This window comes from Dipteris shenzhenensis, chromosome 9, assembly GCF_047967505.1.
Source record: "Dipteris shenzhenensis isolate YYH24624 ecotype China chromosome 9, Dip_SZ_1.0, whole genome shotgun sequence".
NCBI classification, from domain to species: Eukaryota; Viridiplantae; Streptophyta; class Polypodiopsida; order Gleicheniales; family Dipteridaceae; genus Dipteris; species Dipteris shenzhenensis.
Window position 1 is genome coordinate 17,628,122 of NC_141604.1, and position 23,717 is coordinate 17,651,838.

Here is a 23,717-nt window from a genome sequence, read left to right on the forward strand (position 1 = left end):
TGAAACCGATGCAAGTGGCATTGCAGTAGGAGCAGTTCTCCTCTAAGAGGGAAGGCCAGTAGCCTTTGAAACCACGAAGCTTTCTCCCTCTCAAAGAAATTGGCCAACTCATGAATTAGAGTTGTATGTTGTTGTCCATGCTTTGAAAACATGGAGACATTATTAGTATGGATCAGAGTTTTATGTGGATGTTGATCATGATACTCTGAAACATTTTTGTAAACAACCTGACTTGAGACTCGAGGGGCCGCCAAGCTAGGTAGGCAGAACTCATGCAGGAGTTTAATTTGACGATTTGGTACCGAAGAGGGAAAGATAATAAAGTTGCTGATGTGTTGTCATGCATTATGCATAACATGAGTTTCACGGTGTTAGAGAGAGATCGGAAGATACCCATGGTGTTGGTTGCATGGCATGGTCTACCTCTATCAGAAGCTACCTGGGAATCCGTATACCAGTTACGGAGAGTGTTCCCAGATTTCATCATCGAGGACGCTGATGCTTGAAGAGGGAAGGAATGTTATGCTCTAGCCGAGATAGCATGACCTCGGAAAGGTCGGTGGGCATTTTCTCTTAGATGACCGACTTTTGTAATATTTTATGTGCGTAAATAAAATGGTCAAGGGAAGTAACTGCCAAGGTTCTAGGTGAGGGTGTATTGGCATCGACTAGGTGGTCTGAGTGCTTAGGCCTTGGTGCACCTAAATGTGTAAGATGCCAAGGGGCAAATGTTTTAATTGTGCCCCAAGAGAGGGGTAAATGGTGTACCAAGCTAAAGGTCTAAAATGATGACATGTGGTAGGGGAGAACCATCTAGGGAATTGTGGGCTTGTGGATAAGCATGAAGGAATGAAATTACGTATCTTGGTGGAGGCATGCAATCCATGAGAGTGGCTGGGAGGAAAATTACGATGCCATCGCCTATGATTTTGCCTTGTCCGTGAATCGATGAATCCAAGAGAGTAGTAAATAGAGTGTTTCAACAAACAGGCTCCCGGAAGGTGTGTGGACTAGGAAGCAAGAAAAATGAGATTCTGATATGAGAGAAACAAGATTCTGATATGAGAGAAAGCTGAACCAGCCCTGGCTTAGCCCCCAATGCACTTGAGCCAAGAATAGCTGCCTTTGCTTGCCCTGCAAGTCATTGGATTTGTACCCCTCTCTAACCTTTAGATCCTTTGTCTTGGACCATGGAATTAATTGCACTGAAGTGTCCTTTACAGATTTAATCACTTTGAGGCCAGGTCAACCACCATAAATTCCTAAAAATTAGAAATTCACGTCCTCGTGATAGGGTCTGTCTATGTCATTGCATCTCCATCAAAGAGAGGCCAATGCAGACCTAGTCATGGGAGTGGATCAGGCGGAGAGGGGCTCAAACCCGTGTCAGTCTTGAAAGAAACAATGTTATTATCCTCGTATCTCATAGTAGGCATGGAAAGTATATAGGAAGTGCTCCTTTGTCTTTAGTGCTGCCAATGTGCATAGAATGCAAATTCGTTGCTCTCTAGGTATGCTCGTGGTTCTCCTTGCCTCAATCCTCTGTTGATGGGACGAGATCTGCATCTATCCCGATGGTAACCTTTAGTGTGTGTGAGACCCGTCTGTCCTTCAAATACTGGGACTTAGTAATCACTCCATGCTCTAATACTTTCAAGAAGTGATCGTGGTAGAATGGATCTTGGTGGGGAACTCCTAGTTCCCACCCCGATGTATAGAGCTGGAGTAGATCTAGTCATATGTTACGGTTGGTCTCATCTCACAGGATTTGGAGGGACAAGGCATCCGAGCTGTACTGAAAGGGAGGAAGGCGATCCATCTGAATACCTTGACTGTCAAACCATCTGGATATGTGTGCGTACGAGGCTGTGCTAACCCCACTCTCAGCTAGTCATCTGGATGACTCTAATGCCAACCTCGTTAACCTCTAGCTAGGCAAGGCCCATACTCTGTGAAGATATGTCACCATCTGGAAGATGGCATCAATCGAAATTGGTGTCATAGCAAACTCTACTTGTATGATCTTGAGGGCTTACTCCGAATCATCCTAGATCCCATAGTCACATGTAGCCTCTTGAATCTCCGTCAATCAATCGCGTACATGGATGTCGACCTCACCGCTGTATCAAAGAGCCATCCCTTTGTTAGAGGGTCTTAGAAGTGTGCCTGCAAGCAATGTCTCTCTAGTCGAGCTAGAACTCCCTACCCTCGTGTGAATCGTGCCCTAGCCGCTCCCTAGCCGTATGAGTCATCGTGAAGACTGGCCCTGTGAAGACTACTGCAAGATAGGTGTGTGACTGCACAGTCTCTAGCGGCCCTCCTCGGTAAGTGAAAGATATATATATATATATATATATATATATATATATAGAGAGAGAGAGAGAGAGAGAGAGAGAGAGAGAGAGAGAGAGAGAGAGAGAGAAGAAGAAGAAGAAGAAGAAGAAGAAGAAGAAGGATATATTATCGTCCTCTGAAGACCAAACATCGGCCTATGGGATCTGGGCAATACAAAATCCTCGTACACAAAGACTCCTCCCTTGGAGGGGAGGGTATTAAGAGAAACTACCTTTATGTCTTAGGTGAGTTCCTGTGCTTGAAAAGCTTATAGACAAACGTTCCTAAAGCTGGGGGTGACCCGCTATGTAGCATATTAGCCAGTCTGTTATGTCCCTCGAGAAGAGAGCTAAATGCTTTCCGGATGTGAGTATAGTAAGGGCATATCATTACCATGTGTTCTTCAGTTTCTGCCATTCCCTGGTCACATAATTGGCATATTATGCTCTCTTTTGGTATATCTTTCCATCCTCCTATTTCAATCTGCAGCTGGTGTGATCGGGTGCGAAGTGAGGCCAAAGCTGTTCGCTTATGTATTGCCATAGGTGTGCCAATGTACTTCTGCGTGGCTGTTTCTCTTCCTGTATAAGTAGCCCAATATTCGGGGTTGATAAATGTACGGTAGTACTTTCAGCTGTTTGCCATTTCCTGTGTAGTGCATTCAGCAGGTCATGATGAAAGGCATCCGCATCTACCTCCTCTGGAGAGTAGTCTAAGTACCTCTCTACCTCCCATTTTTGGAACCATTTTTTAAAATATAGTGCCCATCCAGATGCCAAAATCTTACCCTTATTTGTCTTTTGAGAGAGAGAGAGAGAGAGAGAGAGAGAGAGAGAGAGAGAGAGAGAGAGAGAGAGAGAGAGAGAGAGTTTATTAAAAGTCTTCGAAACACCGTATGAGACTAAAAGAACTTGATAGAACAAGCTGAAGGGGTGAGCCTCTAAACAGGCATCAACACCCATGACAAATGCAAAAAAGAGCCTTAAACATAACGAGACCAATACATAAAGAGAGAAATTTAAAAAATATTTGAGCTCATGGAGAGGATGGAGGTTGGGCATCTGGAGGCAGGTGGGTATGTCGGGCCTAGGGGGTTGTCAAGGTACGAGGCTACAATGGCAAAAAGCCCGTGATGGAGTGTTGATGTTTGTCAACAGGTGTGGTCCACTGTGGTCTCCTAGTTATGGCCCTACAGTGAACTAGTGCCACTGTGACTCGTCGGTCATGTCCCTGATCCGGTAAGCATGGAGGTAAGTTCCCCCTCACCCCAGTTTGATTTGTGACTCAATTTGTTGGTGAGTTTGCTGTGTCTCTCGCTCTGGCCCTTGGGTCCGCTATCTTCGTGAGTCCTGCTGGTCAGTGTTGTCTAGCTAGGAAAACTCAGTGATCATGCTCTGAGTAGAGTCTAGCTGCACACCTTGGTTTGCCCTGAGCAATTGCTTCTTGTGTTGGATGGCCTCATGGATGAAAGTTGCCGAGCATCTCTAATTTGGGTAGGACTAGAGACTGGTTTGAAACCATCCTTGGCGAGGTAGTGGTAGCGACCTCTGATCTCATAGTATACAGGGCATTTGTCCAGGTTATCACGTATATCTATTGAATCAAGAATTATGGCTCTTGGACTGCAGGGCAATGCAGGATTTCGTGGTTAGCTCTATCCTCATCCATGGCACTGGCAGGCGAGGGTTACTAGAGATGCCAGAATGCACGTACATACAAATGGTTTGAGAGCCTCGGGCTCAACATAGACAGATTTAACCCCTTGTAGTACAACATTGACGCCCCCTCCATCCCGCTCACATATCATGAGATGAACTAGGTGATTTGAGAGGATCTCTTATAGTTACAGCATTCAAGATCTGGTTGGCATCCCGCGAGCTCCCGGTGAAGCTTAGCTTCTATAGAGACCATTGCTTACGAATTTTAGCAGAGGGCTTCATTGATCCACCAGGATACGCACGGATCGACCTCTCCACGCCTTGAGGATATCTATCGGCAAGTTCCACATCTCATCACACTAACTGAGAGCGGATGGGTGGAGGGCATATCCAGAGAGGGTCACATTTTTGCTTTATGTGATCAATAGGAAATTGAGTCAGAGGACCATTTTGTCGTTGCATCAGTTGTAGTGGGGATGCTTCAAACTCAGCCAGGACTATACATGTGGGAGTGAAAACTTATTGCTGATCATCCAAGAACTTGAAGTCTCTCAACTTGAGCCCAATCTGCCTATGATAGGGCTAGCCCCCTACAAGCACTACCAGACATACCTGTTAGGTGGACCAGAGAGTCAAAGAGAAGGCTCTTAGTCCGAGGATGTTAGACATGAGTGTGGAAGCACTGCGGCTTGAGTCTAGCAAGCCTTGCGTATCCCTTGCTCAGTTGGGTCTGCAACGTTGGCTACATCAGATGATGATGATTGTTCTAACGTCTATGAAGGCTAGATACGACCTATGGTACCATAACAAAAGTTAATACATCTATGATAGGTCATATGACCAATTAGATATGGTGGAAAACATGTTGCACTTCTAGTGATCTGAGAATGGCGTCTTGTCTTGGTAAGGTTTTGCGATGTATGCTCCATAGCCAAGGTAGGGCCATGCTGGGAGAGGAAGCTAACAATGCTCAAATACTCGGAGATGATAGGCTTGAAGTTCTCTCTGATTCTTGAGTAGGCATCACATTTCAAAAAGGAGTGCTGCTCAAACACTATTGTGCCCTTTGAATGAGGAGTGGGTGTGAGGCATCGGCCCGAGAAGTTAAGCTTGAGTACGATGTCCCCTTGGTGCAAAGAAATAGTCTTTTAACGGGGGCATATTGTTTGAGTGTAATACTCAAATCTTGTGTGGTAATCCCCATGACACTAACAAATGTCTCCTCAAGAAGGCCTCTACAGCTTGTTTGTCTTCTATCAAAGACACCAACAATGCTTTTGCATCCCATCATTTGGTTCGGGTGCAAAGAAATAGTCTTTTAATGTGGGCATATTGTTTGAGTGTAGTACTCAAATCTCGTGCAGTGATCTGCATGCTCCCATGACACTAACAAACGTTTCCTCAAGAAGGCCTCTACAACTTGTTTGTCTTCTATCAAAGATACCAATAATGCTTCTACACCCCATTTTTTGAACCATTGCTTTGTGTCTTCCATCCAACCTGACACTACAATGTTACTCTACAATTTTACTCTCACTAGTTTTTTGTAACTTGAACTGTTTCCCATGAAAGACGTGGGAGTCTCTTCTCACGCAATTTGGTGACCTTAACCAAGTATTGTTGCATTCTCTCCATTGCCAAGAGCTCTAGTGGGGTCCTGCCAGTCTTCAAGAGTAGGATGGAATATGGAATAGTGTCTTTCACTCCCAAGAACTGGTTATGAAATGCTTCTAGATTTTCTCCACCCTATTCCCGGCTGACTTGGATAAGCTCCCACCCTAAACCTCTACGTCGCAAAGCACCACGGGCGTAACCAATGCATCAAATAGATACTGTTTCAAACTCAAGCTCCATATCTCATTCTGCCTACAAGTATTCTCAAAGGCATAGTAGCTTTTCCAGCCAGCTTGAAATCTTTTTCCACGCATATATGCGATTGATGATCAGAAGGGACGTCTATGCCAAGATACTTTTAGGATTCCATGACTTCGAGGTCCTCCCCATGTAAGTAATACAAGGCTGTGTTCTTTAAGAGTTTTCACAAACATAATCGTTGTTTTTTCTGTGGTTACTTGTAGCCCACTATTTTGGCAGACGATCAAGTACATGCATGCATTTTTTAGCATGTTCTTATGTTTTTACAATGTCATCAACATACGACAGTAAGAGAATGACTTGTGCACCAATTTGAGGTCCCATTTGGCCCTCTTGGGCTGTATACCTAGTTACCAATTCCTCCAGCTCATCAATGAAAAGCCCAAACAATGTGGGTGAGAGTGGGTGGCCTTGCTGTACTTCAATACTGCTGTAAAAGGTCACAGATAATGGCCCTTTTATCCTGACACGACACTGATCATGCTCATAAAGTTTTACAACTGCTTGCATGTAGTCTTTAGGTGCTCCAATGTTTTGCATTCTTTACCAAGACTAAGTCTTGGGACTGTATCAAAGGCTTTTCTGAAATCAATGAAGCAACAAAATAGGCCTTCACCTTGTAGTCGGCTTTCCTCCATAAGTACTCTAAGGGTAACCTTGTACTCAGATTTTCTCCATAAGTACTCCATAAGTACTCTAAGGGTAACCATGTGGTCAACTGTGCTAAATGCTCACCTGAAATCTGCCTGACCTTGGGCTCTCTTTGAGTGCATTTCTGCCGACATGCTGATGTTTTCCTCCGTAATAGTGCCAAAGAGTTTAGTGATAGTGGAGCTCACCATTATCGTCCAGGTGGAAAGTTACTGAACTTGTCCCTCTCACCTCCTTTTATGAAGGGGCTTTTTCTAATTTTCTTTCCCTTGAGGGTGAAATCCTGCTTAGATTGGCTGCTGTCAAACAAATGCGCACTGTGCAGTTTTTCACATTACAATGAGAATCTGAGTTCTTGCGTTTTGGTCATAAACAAGTGAATGACATCCTCAAGACTTTTGGCCGGCTTGTGTGTGTGATTTTGATTGTGGACTACTGTTTTCCCAATATTGTTAAATTGTTGTTAAACTTTGACAAAAAAAAAGAACATTAGGTGGTTGTTGTGGAAGTTAGAAAAAGATGCTAGAGGCATAATCTGTGTGTTTGTTCAAGCGTTGTGAACTTAAATATTTAGCTTTGTATTCTGAACATTACAATTAAATTTAGGTGAACGTCAAATGCATGATTGAATGGCTTTTCGATGAAGAAGGCTACAATTGCAGAGTTTTTATTCTTATACATTGAACTTATGTAGTAACAAGAGTTGAGGTGTCTTAATTGGATGCAGGTGGAAGATCGGGGTGGTGCAATAAAGGGAGCACAACGTATTGATCTTTACCATCGGTCACATAAGGATGCCCTTATATGGGGTCGCAGGAATTTGAATGTGAGTCTTAAGTTTTAACCTATAAGTAGTTTTTCTTCCTAGAAATCTGAGGCAGGTTTGTGATATCAAAGTACCGTTAAACAAAAAACGCTATTAGTCTAGACAGAGACCTCTCATGGTGGCAAAACTAGGATTTCATTAGGATAACTCTCTTTGTACAAATATAGGAGATGCATAGGTTAAGAAGGGCATGAGAGGCTAGATAGGTTTATGCTGGCCTACGTTCTAACTGGAAATGGACTTTGTGTGACCATAGTTTTGTTTGCCAAAATCAGCCTCGAACGGCAAAGCAAGCTCTCGATGAGGCAGTGGCGGGTGGCATGGGTGCTGTTGTACGACACCCAAGGAAGCGCCTCTCTCGATCGATGAAATAGACATGTTACGGCATCATGAAGAAGGAAGTAGGCGACGACAACGGGTCTCAATGGCACAGGCGCTAAAGTATGGCGTCATGACGAAGCAGCTTTATCGGACGCTAGAAGCTGTCAAGCTTTTATTTCTTGAAAGGAAGATATTTTGCTGGAGACTTCTTTCCTAAAGGACTAGCTTGAGCGCAAGGCTCTGATACCAAATGTCAGGTTTGGGGATGAGAGGAGAACACCTAAACGCGGATTTGTATTGAGAATGCGAGAGTTGTATATACATGAGTATACAAACCCTCCTAACTAGAGGGAAGAAGTGTCCCAAGGGTGTGATCACTCCGCTGCTGATAATCTAACACCGTTTAGAGCCTCTGCGTCTGGATCTTTAAATCTACCATGTAGTGAGATTGGCAATGACCTCCTAAGCCGAGTCTAAGGGAGGGGTCTAATTTCTATGCAAGGAGGGCAGTGTGACATGTAGATTGACAAGCTGGTGGGTATGATAAAAGCCTTGCATGAACTTGCTCTCATAAAACACTTGTGGGCCAAACTATGCAAGTCAAGCCTTAGGTTCCCAAGTGATGTAGGGGGTATCTCTCGTCATCTTGCCAAGCAAGTGTGCAATGCCCTGCCAAATCCTTTGGGTCTCTCTACATCCCTAAACAGAGCAAGTCTTGGGGTAATAGTCGTGCTCCGATGAGGTACTTGCTTGAAGACTCTCCATGCTCCCACAATGGAGGCAAGCCCTCTCACCTATCTAGGCTACTCTCTCAACACTTAGAACATACAAAACATTATGAATGCCCCATACATCTCTCTATTTAGCATATGTATTGGAATGGTAATACCTTTAAGCTCCACATGGTTGTTACCATTTATGTTTTCAAGATGCAAAGACCACGACTTATAAGGAGTGAAATGGCTAGAATCCCTTGAGTCAATAATCCATGACTTCTCAACACATTTGGACTTGTTTGCTGTTGATGTTGCTAAACTTTCTAGTATTAGATGTCTAGTATGTTGCTACATTTGTAGTGTCTTTACTATTTGATTGAGACTCTCGTTTATCCATGTCTTCTTTTTTCTTCGAACTTTTTGAGGCAAATTGACTAGGGTTCCAAGAGTTTTTATTTGTTAATGGCCTTGTGTTCATGATCAGCTTTGATCACACATATTATCATTGAGTAGTGTGTGTGCACTTGTTAGGGAAATTCAATCAAAGAAAAGGATACATCTAAGTAATTGGGAGCGAATAAGATAGCCTTAAGCCATTATCTATAGTTGGATCAAATTCCACCTTCTCACGAATGAAGTGCTATCGAGGATCAATGTGCTTGGTCCTCTGATGATCCATAATATTCTTAGCCAAAAAAATGCATGATTGATTGGTTATCACACTTAATTCCAAGGGGAATTACATGTGCTAGGCCAAGATCTGCAAGTAGCGGGCGAAGCCAAACTACTCCACACACTACTTGTGTAGTAGCCATGTATCAGCTTCAGTGGAAGATAAAGCAACAGTGGGTTGCTTCTTATTAATCAAACTTACTGTCCCACTGCCTAGTGAAAAGGCATATCCTCAGTGCTCCTCTTATCATGGCCATGAACCCTATCATTGTCTCCAAAGGAAATACCTCTATGGAGCGTATGTTTTGTATAGCGTTAAATACGATTCTGCCCAGCAAACACTTTTGCAGCATGTCAAGCCTATTATGTCCCCTTAGCAGCCTATGCAACTCAAAATTCCTTTTACGGATAGAGAATTGAAGGATGCCATGTATCTCCTGGTTGGGATGGTCTTACAATGGAGTTCTTTTTGTAGTATTGGGATGCTATTCATCACACTCTTGTATATGGTCAATAATGCCTGCCTGTCATCTATAAGCTGGTTGCTAAGATGTTAGTGACTTGTATAAATAGTTTTCAGTATGAGGGTTTACATCCTGCGCAGTATGGTTTTGTTCCCTGCAAGTGTATTATAGAAAATATCGCCAATGCATATGTGGGGATTGAATATGCAAAATATACTAAATAGGATGTTCTTTTATTACAAGTGGATATTGCTAAAGCTTTTGATACTATACAACGGGACTTCATCCCGCAAAGTATGCGGTCACTGGGATTTGGGGGAAAAATGCTGCATGCCATTTATTGGCTATATCAAGATAGTAAAGCTATTGCCATTCTGACGGGTGATATTACTGATGAAAGGACTCTTTCTTGTTCAATACATCAAGGCTTCCCTCTTAGTGCATTGTTTTATGCAATAGCTACTCATCCTATGCTTTGATGTATAGACCATTTAGTAGCTCTACAGGTGCTTTGCATGGATTGGAGATTCAAGGAAGCAAGCCACGGATTGTGCAATCATATGTTGGTGACTCCTTTTTCTTGCCTCGGAACACTGAAAGGGATCTTTCATGCCTTATGTGTGCTCTAGCTTATATGGCTTGGCAGCTGGTCTAAATGTATAATTTCAAAAGTCAAAGCTTTGCCTCTTCATATGCAAGATTGGCTTTCATATTTTATGGCCAGGAGAGATTGTTTTACCTCGGCATCTCGTACGTCATCTTGGTTACCCTTTGGGGTGGATGGTCACTTGTTGTTAACAGTTGGAGTGGGTGCTTGACAAGCTAAAGAAGAAATCAGAATACCGGAAGCTAGCTACCTAGGCATTACATGTTCGGTTGCGTATATTTCAATCCATCCTAGCTGCCTATATACAGCTTTATTTGCCCCTAATGATGTCTGCCAAACAAGACATCTCCTATTTCATGTCCAATATTATGGGGCTTTTTTGACGATCACGTCACCATCGTAAAGCCCTTAGATTACTTGTGGTGGATCACCTTTGCTCGCCTAAAATGCATGGGGTTTGAATATTCTTAATATTCGCTTGCATAGCTCACAAGGGGAAAATGATGCTTCATTTTATGCAGGATGATCAAGATTGGATTTACATAGTGCGACATTTACATTTGCACTTGTCTATTGCAGCCTTTGGTCACTAGCAACCTATTTAATGGGATTTTCTCTTAAGTCAAATTGATGGTAGGGTTAAGGGCTGTCCTTTTGTCTCTTGTTTTCTTTCTGATTGGAAGCACATAGTCTCTCACCTTGAATGTCATGGCCGGGATACTCTTGCTGGATACTCCTTACGTGCTGAGAGCATTTATTGGTCAAGTGTTTCCTTTTCCGTTAGCTTTGCGGGAGCCCCACCACTCTTATTTTATTTAGTCCAAAGGAATATGCCTTGTGGGAGATGTGCTGGATGATGTTGGTCTATGCTATCTTTTCCTACAGTAATTAGATGGTTTGTCTTGGGAGAGCGTTATTGGTACCGATGGCACTTATTATCATAGATGCTTTCTGACTTTCAGCCAATGCCTCATCTTGAGACTCTGGACCGACTCAATGACTAGGCCTTTCATTTGGATCATCGTGCTTGTTGTCCTTTGCTAGGAACTGACATCACGATTACAAAATCTTGTTGCCTCCTCCTTTTGTTTCTGTTCATGCAAATCACATTTGGCCTATCGCATGTTCTCCTAGATGGTGGCGCAAAAGGTTGCGGAAAATTTGGACATGCAAACTTCCACTTCAGCAACATATGTTCTTTTGCGTGTTCTACTTGGGGTTTTGCCATTTGGTTAGATTTTGGCACGTTGCCCCCTGCCATTTGGCGCAACTGTCTTTCTTTACGAGAGACTGTGCCTCATTTACTTTGGCGGTGTCAAGAATCTCAGGACTTTCTATTTTTGCTACACTAGCAGCTTCAGGCTTGTTTCTCTAGTGCTAGTTTTGGCGAGTCTTTCTGGTTGTTTGGAGTTCATCCCGTCCGGCAGGGTTTGGTTCTCCTTTTGCATTGGATTCATTACCAAGCACTCTTGACTCTATGGAAAGACCGGAACCATGGGGTCTTTGGTGATCCTGCCCTGGTCAAATATCACTTCTTTCAGGCATCCTTACAACAATCCTTTAATGATTGCCTTCATGCACGGGATTTGGATTATCTTGTTTTCTTGTCATATACCGAGGTCTTTTGATGTCGCAGCTAGCTATCCTCTCCTTGGGGACTGCTCTATGTAATATAAATATAAACGGATTTACCCAAAAAAATGTGTGTGTGTGTGTGTGTTGAAGTTGCAAGACGGTGGGGCCAGAATATATTGAATATTCACATCCATATTTGGCTCACAAAGGAAAAATGATGCTGCAATTTTTGCAAGGTGATCAGCCTTGAGCTGCCATTATGTGTCATCTACTTTTGCAATTGACTACTCTTGCTTTTGGGCACTGGCATCTCACTCCATGAGATTTCATTCTGGATTATATTGATGGCATGGTTAAAGGCTGTCCTTTTGTTTCCAAAATGTTCTTGCTTTCTCATCTCAAATGGCAAGGTCGAGTCTTTGGATGGGAATTCCTTGCGCACTGAGAACCTACACTAGTCAAAGGCGTTTGATCGACCCCTTGCTTTTTAGGAACCCAAATTGGAGCTTATGTATCGCCTTACTGATTGGTCCTTACATTGCCAAGGTTTTGCTCCTCGCCCCTCGCGCCTGGCTGATATCTCAGTGGTTGGTTTATACAGGGGTCCTTGGATATCGCAGCATGCGAATCAGCTTTGGCCTTTGAATCGTAATGCTAAATGGTGGCGTAAACGATTGCAGCAGCTCTGGTCCTGCAAACGTCCGCTTCGTCAACATGTTTTTCTATGACGAGTGATGCTTGGTGTTATTACTTTTGGCCAACTCTTGGCACGTAGACATGTTGCTCCTGCTCTATGCCACAGATGTTTGTCTCCCAAGGAATCCTCCCAAGGAATCCGTGCTCCATCTTTTTTGGAATTGCCCTATCACCCGTGACTGCTTACTATTTCTTCAGCAGCACTTCTAGGCCCACTTTCGAACTACATCTTTTTGGGATCTTTGGCATTCACCCATAGAGAGTAGAGATTGATCTATTTTTCACTTGGATTTGGATATTGGGCACTCTGGACTCCATGGAGAGACAAGAACCACCGAGTCTTTCAAGAGCCTACTTCTTCGATGTTCTGATGTTACTCAGGCAATCCTTTTCTGTTAGTCAGATCGATTACACACTTCACTTGTCTTACATTAAAATTTTCTGATCTTGTATTTGCTGATCTCCACTTTGGAGATACCTCTTGTAATATAAAAATACATGACCCAAAAAAATGTGTTTTGGAGTTGCAGGAGCTATGACAAACTTTGCCTACTGGGCTTCCCAGAGCTATCTCTTGGTGCCAGGGAGTCTCCATCATCTGTGAACAACTGCTACTAGCCCTCCTTCTCTTGGGACCATCTTTCTCTACTGCGACCTGTTTTCTTCACCCCTCTGTCTTCTTACTGCCTCCTCTGTGGCCTCTCTTGGTTGTGTGCATTTCCTGATCCTCTTGCCTGCACTGCGAATTCCACTACCTACACCCCACTAGCTCTTTTCCTCTTATACTGCTGCTCTTCATAGGGTGCGTGAGTGCTAGATCTTGTGCGTGTGTTTGGGTCTGTTGTTTTGTTTGTTTTCCTGTATAGTAGCCTCCTGTTCATCTACCCTCTTTCTTCTTGCCTTTAAGCTTCTAGATATTCTCTCTTCATAGTCTCTTTTCCTACTGGGTTTAGGCGTCTTTCTCTTTTTCATAATCCTGGGGTGTTCTCTACTTTGATATCCCCACATACTACTATTTATACAATTCCTTCCTCCCTTTCCTCTGCTGTTTTTACAGGGTTTTTTATCATCTTTCAAAGGCCCTTGTTGGCTGAGTGTCTATAGTTGTGAGTGACAGATATTCTCAGCTGAGTGCCTATAGTTGTAGTATTGAAGGCTTTTCTATGTCAATATGGCTCTGCCACTCAGAATGACAAAATCTGTACTAGGGACGAGTATTGCAAAATGAAAAGTAAAAATATGCATGGTCCTAGGATGGCCTTGTTCATGACTCGAATGAGCTGCAATTGGAATTTAAGGTTATGCATGAAGACACTAGAAAAGATTGGAAGGATCCTCCCCCTACAGTGGGCATAACTGTGGAGATTGACGAAATTGTGGATCTAGCTAGGGAATATGCTAAGAATGCTTCCCCCCCCCCCCCCCCCCCAGGCCGAATGCCTGTTTCAGTAGATGTGGGAAATTAGTTCACAAGGACTTTAGGGGGATGTTTTGTGCCGAAAGTGCATTGTGCAACCAAGGGTTTTTTTGAAGTTATCAGACGAGCAGCATAAACAAATGCTTCTAAAGCATTCTCCTCTTTGTTATGGGTAGCAAATGGCCATGTTTTGCCTTGGTCTCTTATAGGATACCCTTACTGATCAGGCATCGCTGCCCAGTATGGATTAAGGTTGTAGATTTACCCCAATTCTTGGAAAAGATCTTGCCAAAATTTGCAGCATCTTTGGGTAAGGTGGTGTGTCCACCCCAACAAAATGGGAATTCAAATAGATTTTGCATATTGTGGGACACAGATGTCCCACGCGGGAATCTTATTCAATCATTGTGAATAATGTTGCAATGGGCAATGCTTTTTATAAGCTTAAATGGGGTCCTTTTGTAGGTGCTTGTTTTGAATGCTGGAAATTTGGCCAAATGTCCTTACAACGTCGCGGGGCTTTACACAAGATGCCCTTGGAAGCAATGCCTGCGTCACTTAAAAACAAAGATGATATTGGCACATCTAGGCTCAAAAATAAATTTAATAAACCAGCTCTTGCTATCCAAGATAAAGGAAAGGACAAAACTCACTCCAGCTAGTAATGGTACTAGTCAAATGCCCTTTGTAGCTCAAGTAAAAGCCAACAAAAAAACCTTGAAAGAACATGCACATTGCGAGGACTGAGATTATGCCCCCCCCGCCCCCGACAAGTCGAGAGTACTCTGTTGTGAAAATCTTGAGGCCATCCAATGTGTAGGGAGAACCCATACAGCACGGTCATAAAGAGGCCACAGGTGAGCATGCCATCTAAGGTGGTGACATGTAGATATGGGAGGAATCGACTCTGGGAACGAAGGGTGTCCACTAGAGCCAACATTTCTACTCTAGGTGAGTGCAACACAATCACCTTATACGAGAAGGTAGATAACATTGGGTTCACGTTGCATCGAGGGGTGATAGTAGGCATGGTGGAGATGAGTGGGTGAGTAGTGGAGCGGATGAGTAGGGGAGCAAATGAGTGATGAGAGTTGGAGGAGGGATCGTGGAGTAGAGTAGAGCAGCGGTTGAAAAGAGCATAGTCTCAGCTAGGAGAACTCTTTGGCCTCGTACTTGGACTGGTGCCTCATCTATAGGGAATACCCTTTCTTAAAATTCTGGTATGGGTATTACTTGGGCTGCCGTGACGTTGCCTAGCTCACAAGATTTGGTGTCACGCCAGGATCATGTCATATATCCTGAGGTGGACATGTAGTCTTGATGGCACTTTTTGTGTGACAGAGCTTGTACACATCTGTAAATATGTGAATATGTTGGCACAAATAAATTGTATAAGGGTTATATGACGTGCAAAAATGAAAATTGTATGGGTATATCTCAAAAGATTGCAGCCGATATAGTGGCCTTGCCGGAGCATAAACACCATGGTTATGCAGGCTAGATGGGACATTTTCTATGCGGGTGACAGCTCTTTTCTGGAGTGGTAGTTCTTGCCTTCAGCTTATTGTGGCTTTCAACGCAATGCCTTTTGCATGGTGAAATATTTGAGTTTGCCTCAATCTACACCCCACAATCATTGCATACTAGAGCCTTCGTATGGTAGGCTAGGCAGTAATGTCTTTAGCGGCAAACAACCTTTCTTGTGGCAAATTTAATAATGCTCCGCTGCCGGGAGATAACACATCTGGCCGTACTCAAAAGCTAGCTTTGGAGCAAGAGCAGCGGCTCCTCCAGTTTGGTCTTGGTGACAGGGGCTTCGTTTCCTGGCTATTGTTTTTAGCATAATGCCTAAACAGCTTATAGAGCCCGTCTAGATCGCTGCTATATGTTTAATGTGCATCAATATGATGCACTCACTTGTAATTTGTGGGCTGATTATGCTTTCTTGCATTCGGATCATGCTCCACTTAGGTGGATACAAGGCTGCTTATTATAAATAGCAGTCACTTGCAGCATGAAGCATATACAGACATGGTGGGTGATGCTATTGGTCCTCTTTGGGCACATTGCCATATAGATGTTGATAATGCATGAACTGCCTTTGTTACTCATATGCAGCATGTAATCCCTGAGTATGGTAAGAATTACATGCGCACTCATATGGAGGATGTTGCCAAGGCTAAAGGCACTTGTCACGACTTGACAGAAGTCAGCCACATCCTGGAATTCTATCTTGTTGAGGCTACTCGCCGATGTCAGGCCCCACATTTTCTACAATGTAATGATCGTAGTAAGGTTGAGAAATGGGAAACCAAAGCCAGTCAAAGGGCTTTTTCTGATAAGGGCTGCTCCTCAAAGGATTTTTTTAAAGGCTTGCAGTATAAGAGGCAAAGTGAAAACATTTGTGGTCACTTTGCTAAACAATTTGGGAACGTTATTCCTTTGTCATATGAGGTAATCTTTGCACGGCAGGAACTTCAACATGTTAGCCCAATTTTGTCTCCTCATCAAGCTAGGCAAATTGAAGTTCTTTTCAAGGAGAGAGAATTAAAAGATGCCATCAGATCATGTGGCAAACGGAAATCCTCTGGTTGGGATGGTCTTTCTTTCTGCAATATTGGGATGCCGTTTTACCTACATTACTATATACGGTTAATCATGCTTGGGAAACACAGCAAATGCTAGCTCGTTGGAAGAAAGGATTGGTTAAATTATTTCCCAAGAAATACTTGTATGAGTTTTTTGCATACTCATGCGTGTCGTCTATAAGCTTGATGCTAAGATGATAGTCATCCATATTAAAAATTTCTTGCATGACGGGTTATACCCTGCCCAGTTTGGGTTTATTTTATGCTGACATATTACAAATAATATTGCAAATGCTTGTATGGGGATTAAATATGCAAAGTACACTGAGCAGGATGTTCTCTTATTGCAAGTCGGTACTGCAAAAGCATTTGCTATGGTACAATGGGATTTCATCTCACAGACCATGCGCTCTTTGGGATTTGGGAAAAAGTTTAGCATCTTATTTATTAGCTATATTAAGATAGTAATGTTGTTGGTATTGTGTAGTGCATGGGGTTAGAGGTACATAGAAGAAGGCTACTCATTGCACAAGCATATGCTGATGATTCCTTCTTCATTCCCCAGAAAACTAGAAGTGATCTTTTGTGCCTCATGCGTGCATTGTCTTTATATGGTCTGGTAGCCGGCCTACAAGTGAATCTCCAAATATTCCTCCACTGCATGTGAAAGATTGGCATGAAATTTCTTTGGCATGGGGAAATTATCTTACCTACGCAGCTTGTGCGTCGTCTTGGGTATCCTTTGGGGTGGACTGTCACTCACCGCCAACAAATGGATTGGGTGCTAGATAAGTTGAAAAAGAAATTGGAACACTGAAAGTTGGCTACTTGGCCCTTACTCGCCCATTTTCACATAGTTCAATCAATCTAAACACTGAAAGGGATCTTTCTTACCTCATGCCTATCTTTATATGGTCTAGCTGTAGGACTGCATGCCAATTTTCAGAAATCTAAATTGCCACCTCTCCATGCGAAAGCTTACATCATCTATTATTGCCGGGGGACATTTTTCCACCCCCACAGCATGCAAGGTGGACGGTTAGTCGCCACCATCAGCAAAAGAATTTGGTTCTTGACATGCTTTAAAAAAGGCTAGAATATTGGAAACTAGCAACATGGCCTTTACATCTCAGATACTGCACCTATTGGTTGCCTATATCCAGTTTTATTTGCCTTTGATGCTTTTTACTAAGCAAGACATCTTATGTTTTATGTCTGCTATCATGGAGCTCTTCTGGCGCTCACGCTTTCACAGGATAGTAGCCCTCAGGCTGCTTTCACTAGATCACCTTTTCACGCCTAAAATGCATGGGGGACTGGATAATATGCATATTCACATGCATATTCTAGTCCAAAAGGGGAAATTGATGCTGCAGTTTATGTATGGTGCTCAGCCATATGACGAGACATTTGATTTTGCACTTGTCTACACCAGCTTTTGGCCACTGGCACCCCACTCGTTGGGACTTACTTTTGGGTCACATTGATGTCAAAATAAAGGGATGCCCTTTTGTCTCTCATTTGATTGCGAATTGGAAACATATTCTTTCCCGTTTGAAATGGGAAGGTAGGGACACTCTTGAAGGTAAATCCTTGCGTGCAAAGATCCTTCATTGGTCAAAGGATTTCACACTCCCTTTGGCATCACAGGAATCTTGTTGTTCCTATTTCTTTGGTCCAAAGGCATCTGTCATGTGGATATGTGCTTGATGCATCTGATATGGTCATCTCCTTCAGCTGCCTTTGGAACAGCACTATAGGCCTATGGTATTTATTGTCAGAGATCTTGCATGATTTTCAGCCAGTACCTTGTCTTGGGATTTGTGACCGTCTCAAAGACTGGATTCTTCAATCTCATGATTGGGTTTGCCATGAGCTACCGTTAGCTAATATCACGGTTGCATCTTTGTATAAAGTTTTGCTGCTTTTGCCTTGGGTTTCTCTTCGTGCCAATAGCATGTGCTTTGTGACACGCTACTCTTGGTGGCGGCACCAAAAAACTGCAATATATTTGGGCTTCCAAACTTCCGATGCGTTAAAAATTCTTCTTGTGGCGAATTCTGTTTGAGAGTTCTCCCATGTGGACTGCTTTTTGGCTCGTTGGTGTCGAAGTTGTCAGTCCTCATGGGAGTCTATGCTCCATATCTTTTTGCAATGCCCCAAATCTTATGATTTCTTGCTCGTGCTACAACGAAGGCTTCTGGCTTGTTTTCCTAGTGCTTGCTTTGACAAGAGATTTTGGCTGTTTGGTTTTCATTCAGTAAGGAAGGGATATGATCTACTCTTTTATTGAGTTGGCTATTGGGCACTATGGACTCTATGGAAGGACTATAATCATCGAGTCTTTGGTGATCACTCTCTGGCTAAATATCAGTTCTTTTGGGCATCCTTAAGGCAATCGTTTTATGATTGTCCACAAGCTCGGGACCTAGATTATCCTACCTTCTTGTCATATAATGATATCTTCTTATGCTTGTAACTGGCTGTCCCTTTTCTTGGGACACCTGGATTTCAACACCCCCCCCCTCAAAAAAAAAAAAAAAGGGGCTCAAGTATAGAGCAGTCTATATTCGTGTATTCAAGAAACATTCCAATCATTTACTACTAATCCAAACATTAAGTGAATGCTTAATTCAAATCATAGTCACATATTTTACTCGTTTTGTCCTATTCGAAACCTCGAAACCCGAAACAGACGAAACGTTTTGAAATAGGACGAAACGCTCTCAATGAAACCTTTGTTTTGCCCAAATCAAAATAAACGTTTTTGCCCTGTTTTTTCTAGAATCCAAGGTGTTTATGTTTTGAATTTTCTTTTAGTATCTTGACTTACATTTCTCTTTGTTCACTCTAACTTAAATATAGCATATCCTTTTGTCCCTATAAGGGTATATATTAAGTATCAATTCAAAACCTATCCATTTCGTACGAAATGCCGAAACGAAACGAAACGAAACTTGTCGAAACGATGAAACAATGAAACAGACGAAATGTTTCTTATGACTATGATTCAAATCCTAGACACATTGGTTGGGATCATGATGCAAGTCAACTTTGATCAGGCATCTAATCGGCAACTCTGCTAGCACCTAACCATTCTCGGTACAGCCCCTCAACACCTCACATCTTTTTGAATCACTTGTACAAACAACTCGATAGCTACATCTTTTGCCTCAAGTTGGCACATCGGGTAGAAACCTAGGTATATGTGGGAACACCTTTGATCCCCTTTTCTGGGTTCTCAATTCAAAAGACCCCCTCTCTCCCTCTCTCTCTCTCTCTGTCACTGCCGATTCTTTCTTTGCAAATTTCAATTCAAATCCAAATTCATACAGTCAAAACAACTTAACTGCCACTCCTGTGTTCAATCACTTTTAAGAGGTTAAAATGATGAATTTTATCATGTAGACCTCTGTACAGTAATTTTCTTGTCAGGGCTTTTTGCAAATGGTTCGACTGCAAGCTCCCTTCACCAACTGTGTACAAAGCTTCATATGGCCATTTACGTAGAACACCCCCAATTTTTTGTGATTGGCCCTAATATTAGAATGCAAAGATGCATACATTGATGTATTGTGTAAGTTGTCAATAAGCAGGTAACCAAGTTACCAACCCTTATTTTGAGTTCTCAAAGACTGTGATGGGAATGTCTATTTCTTGAGCAATGAAGGTGTCCTTCCTAGCCGCATGATCTTCTTCTCATTTATGTCTAATTTCGAATTCATTAATTGTATTCTAGGTGCTTGTTGTCTTACCTGGACAAAGTACCATTGACGGCCTTCAAATACCAAACCATCTGAAGGGGCTTCTTAAAGGACTCGATTGGCTTCGTCATCTAATATTCTAAGTACGATTACATCCTTACCTTCAATTTTAATGTCATTTCATTGATTTCGTTAATTTTTGGATTGCGTACTTTTTTATGTGTTTTCCTTTGAGGAAGAAACACAGGTTTATTTGAAGCATTAAGACAATGGAGATGCAGAACAAAGACTGAAAGTTGTTTGAAAATGTTTCTTTCTCAAGGTCATATTTGACTTTCATATTTAATTCTCTTCTTTTCAATATTTTTCAAAACCTTTACCAAGTGGATACGAACTGTTACTGAGACTTTCAAAAATGTGTTATTTAGAAATATTTCATTTAAGGAGTTCTGTACTAGAGTTTGCTATTCTTGTTATGGCCAAATTTTTTCGACATAAGGTCATTTGAAATGGGTGCATACAAAAAGTCTTTTAGACTTAACAATATGTTTGCTTTGCTACGAGGAGTGCAATAAGGTACCCCATAACACACCACGATTTCCATTCCCATTTCAATTGTTGAACATGTAGGGTGCATACAAAAAGGTTCAAGGGTTGACAATATGTTTGCTTTGCTAGGAGGACTGTAATAAGGTACCCTACAATACCCACCATTTTCATTCCCATATCAATTGCTGAACTCGAAGAAATTGTAAGCAGTCTATTGCTGCATGGATTAATGAATTTTAGGTGAGTGTATGTATGACTTTTCATAGCGTTTGGCTAATTTTTTAGGATTCAATTCTTGATTCAAGGTCTGAGCTTGACAATATCCAACGTAAACAGTGTAACATTTTTTGTTATTTAAGCTTGAGCAGAAAATGATTTGTAAGATATGTATCTCATTGGAAATCATGCTATGCTTATAAGAGAAAAAAAAGCTTTTACTTCTGAAGATGTGGTGTTATACTCATGGTTGGCAGTAAGTAGAATAAGCATGAATTTCCATGTACTTGAACCCTACCATTTGCAAATGTCAGAGGGAAGTTAATTGATAGACCTTGAGATGAGAGAAGCATTCCAACTTGACACATTTGAAGAAAATATATATGCTAGGGAGTTCGCCTCATCAATAAAAGCATGTTTGATTGAAAGTAACAATTTGGTTGTAGTACGTTTTCAAGAAAATATTCAAATAAGTCATCCAATTCTAAAGAATCTGTTTATGTGAGTTTTATTTGGTCTTAAACATTGTCCTTACAATTATATTGAGGTATACTTTCCCTTTTCCAAGGACAAAGGAATAAAACCTTGCACGCTTGATTGAAAGAGATATCATATACAATATACAATGTCAATTAGAAAAGGGGCTCCATTGAAAGAAGAGCAATCATTGATAAAGAAATAATCCAAATGTATACGGCAAGAATGACACATCTATGCTAGGCTTCTTTCCCATTTGGGATGAGAGAACACCACCTTTGTCAAAACACAAACTTGTTTGATCTAAGTCCACAGCGGATATGGATATAGAGGATGGGGTCACGCCACTTGAATGTGAGATGGCAACACTTTGAGGGGTTTCGGTTGGATACCATGAAAGAGATCACTTTGTCTACTTTGCAATTATGAAGTGGCCAAGAGAGAAATAGAAATGGAAACACAAAAGAAGTCTTACAAAGATCTTTTGCAAAACCCTCAAAACCAAACCATCTTGTTTTTTATACTTTTTAGTTTTAAAAATTTTTAACCTTTAAGTTTTGAAAAAGGGCATAAATCATCACGTATTGCACTTTGTTTTTTGTTTTTCCTTAAAGTTTCCTAAAACGCTTCATTTGGAGGCTTGCACGTGCTTTTTTCACATAATTCAAAGAGCTTGCAAAGCACTCGGTAGCATGTCCTTTTGGATTATGCAACAAACTATCACAAGTCTTGAGATGCTCAAGAGAAACAAAACAAAATTGTCCACTTCTCTCATAAGGGGCATAGAAGCTAGGAAATAAAATTTGGAGTAATCTCATGGCACTACAAATACTATTATCAAGCTAATCATATTCTCATGGTACATATAATTTTTTCTAATGTTGTCTAATTACTTAGGCCATATCGCTTGTAGATATAATCACAAACATCATCATTGTCATCGGCATTGCATCATTATCATCATATTGAGGATTGCCATATTGATATCAATCTAGATATTTAGTATTTTTATTTGTCTTAGGTGCAAATGCTTGCTTAGTTATTTTCTTTTTGCAAAAAAATACTTCTATTAAGTATGAAAGAAAACTAGCAAGCTCAATGCGGGAGTACATCATGACATGCATGAGAAAAACCTAAACTTAAAAAAGAGCTAGCAAATAATCAGGGTTGGGGTTGAAATGCCACATCAATCCTGACACGAAATCAAAGAAGAAAGGTGATCCCCTCCATACTTTGAAAAATATAGCACCCCTAGCTCTCAATGGCCTTTGCATGCTTGTCTAGATGGCCATTAAAGTATGAATAGGTAAAAAATATATAAATAAAGTATGAATAGTATCAATCCATATACTGGCCAATGTTTGAGAAGGGTGAACCTGGGATCCATCCAATGCATCTGTACATCTGGCTCTACAAACATGCCATGCTGCAATACTAGTCAGAATCTTCGATAAGGTGTTTACAAAAGCATGTGTAGCTCTGAAAGTAGTGAATGAAACATCTTAAAGAGAACATGACTTTACTGCGTGTCGTCGAACAGAAAAAGCCGCATTCTTCGAAGACATGAGGTCCTGTAAGAGAGAGCCAAGCAACTGAGCCCCAGATCATGAAGAAGGGTGATACATGAAAAGTGCATAAGATCCTAGCAACACCCTTTCAGATCGTCCTCGCCTGTGTGCACTCCTAAAGGTAATGTTGAACTGATTGAACTGTAGAATGGCAATACGAACATTTAGGGTCAGTCTCGAACTTGGATTCGAACCTATATTTCCACAGGCTCGTTGCCATCCTTCTGTAAATATAGAGCCAAAAGAATAGAGTGATTTTTCTATTCTTGAGAGATTTCCAGAGTCTCCTTCAATTTCTACACATCGGTAAAAATGTGAAAGTTGTCCCAATGAGGACTCCACCCCTTCCTCAATATATTTGGTCTTTCTTAGTCTCATTGATCCTTTGGTCTTTCGAAGACTTTACTCTCTCTCTCTCTCTCTCTATCAACATGCATGCATGCATGTATGTATGCATGTGTACATATATCTTTGTGTGTGTGTGTGTGTGTGTCATGTGTGTGTGTGTGTGTGTGTGTAGAGTGTGTGCGTGTGAAGGCGAGAGAGAGAGAGAGAGAGTGTGTGTGTGGTGTGCTGATGTGTGCGCTGCTCTAGTGTCGAGAAGGTGGTGACAGTGTGTGCTGCTGTGTGCGCTGTCGTGGTGTCGAGAAGTTGGGGATGGTGTGTTGTTGTGTGCGCCTCTTGCAGAGCCTTCGCAATGCGAAACCTTTTGACCCCTCATCGAAAGCATTCCGCTAGTGAGCTGTGCTAGGTCCCGGCTGCCCACAATATTCCTACAAGTCCCGTGCCCTTCTGTCAAGGTC

General features: G+C 41.9%; 1 protein-coding gene across 4 annotated transcripts in view; it reads left to right on the top strand.

Moving 5' to 3' along the window:
* The window catches only part of LOC147898306 (uncharacterized), a 72,524-nt gene extending 51,523 nt beyond the window's left edge, over nt 1–21,001 (top strand). Inside the window, exons 5-7 of one of the 4 annotated variants that reach the window (XR_015541585.1) lie at nt 7,246–7,344; nt 20,140–20,426; nt 20,735–21,001. Coding sequence is in view for 3 of the 4 variants with exons in the window: in XM_087379701.1 (XP_087235827.1) it covers nt 7,246–7,344; nt 20,140–20,247 (207 nt within the window). In the remaining variant the exon portion in view is untranslated. Of the gene's footprint in view, nt 1–7,245; nt 7,345–20,139; nt 20,555–20,734 lie in introns of those variants that run through there. The other 3 variants (XM_087379701.1, XM_087379702.1, XM_087379703.1) reach the window with 3 other exon arrangements.
* The last annotated feature ends 2,716 nt before the right edge of the window (nt 21,002–23,717 follow it).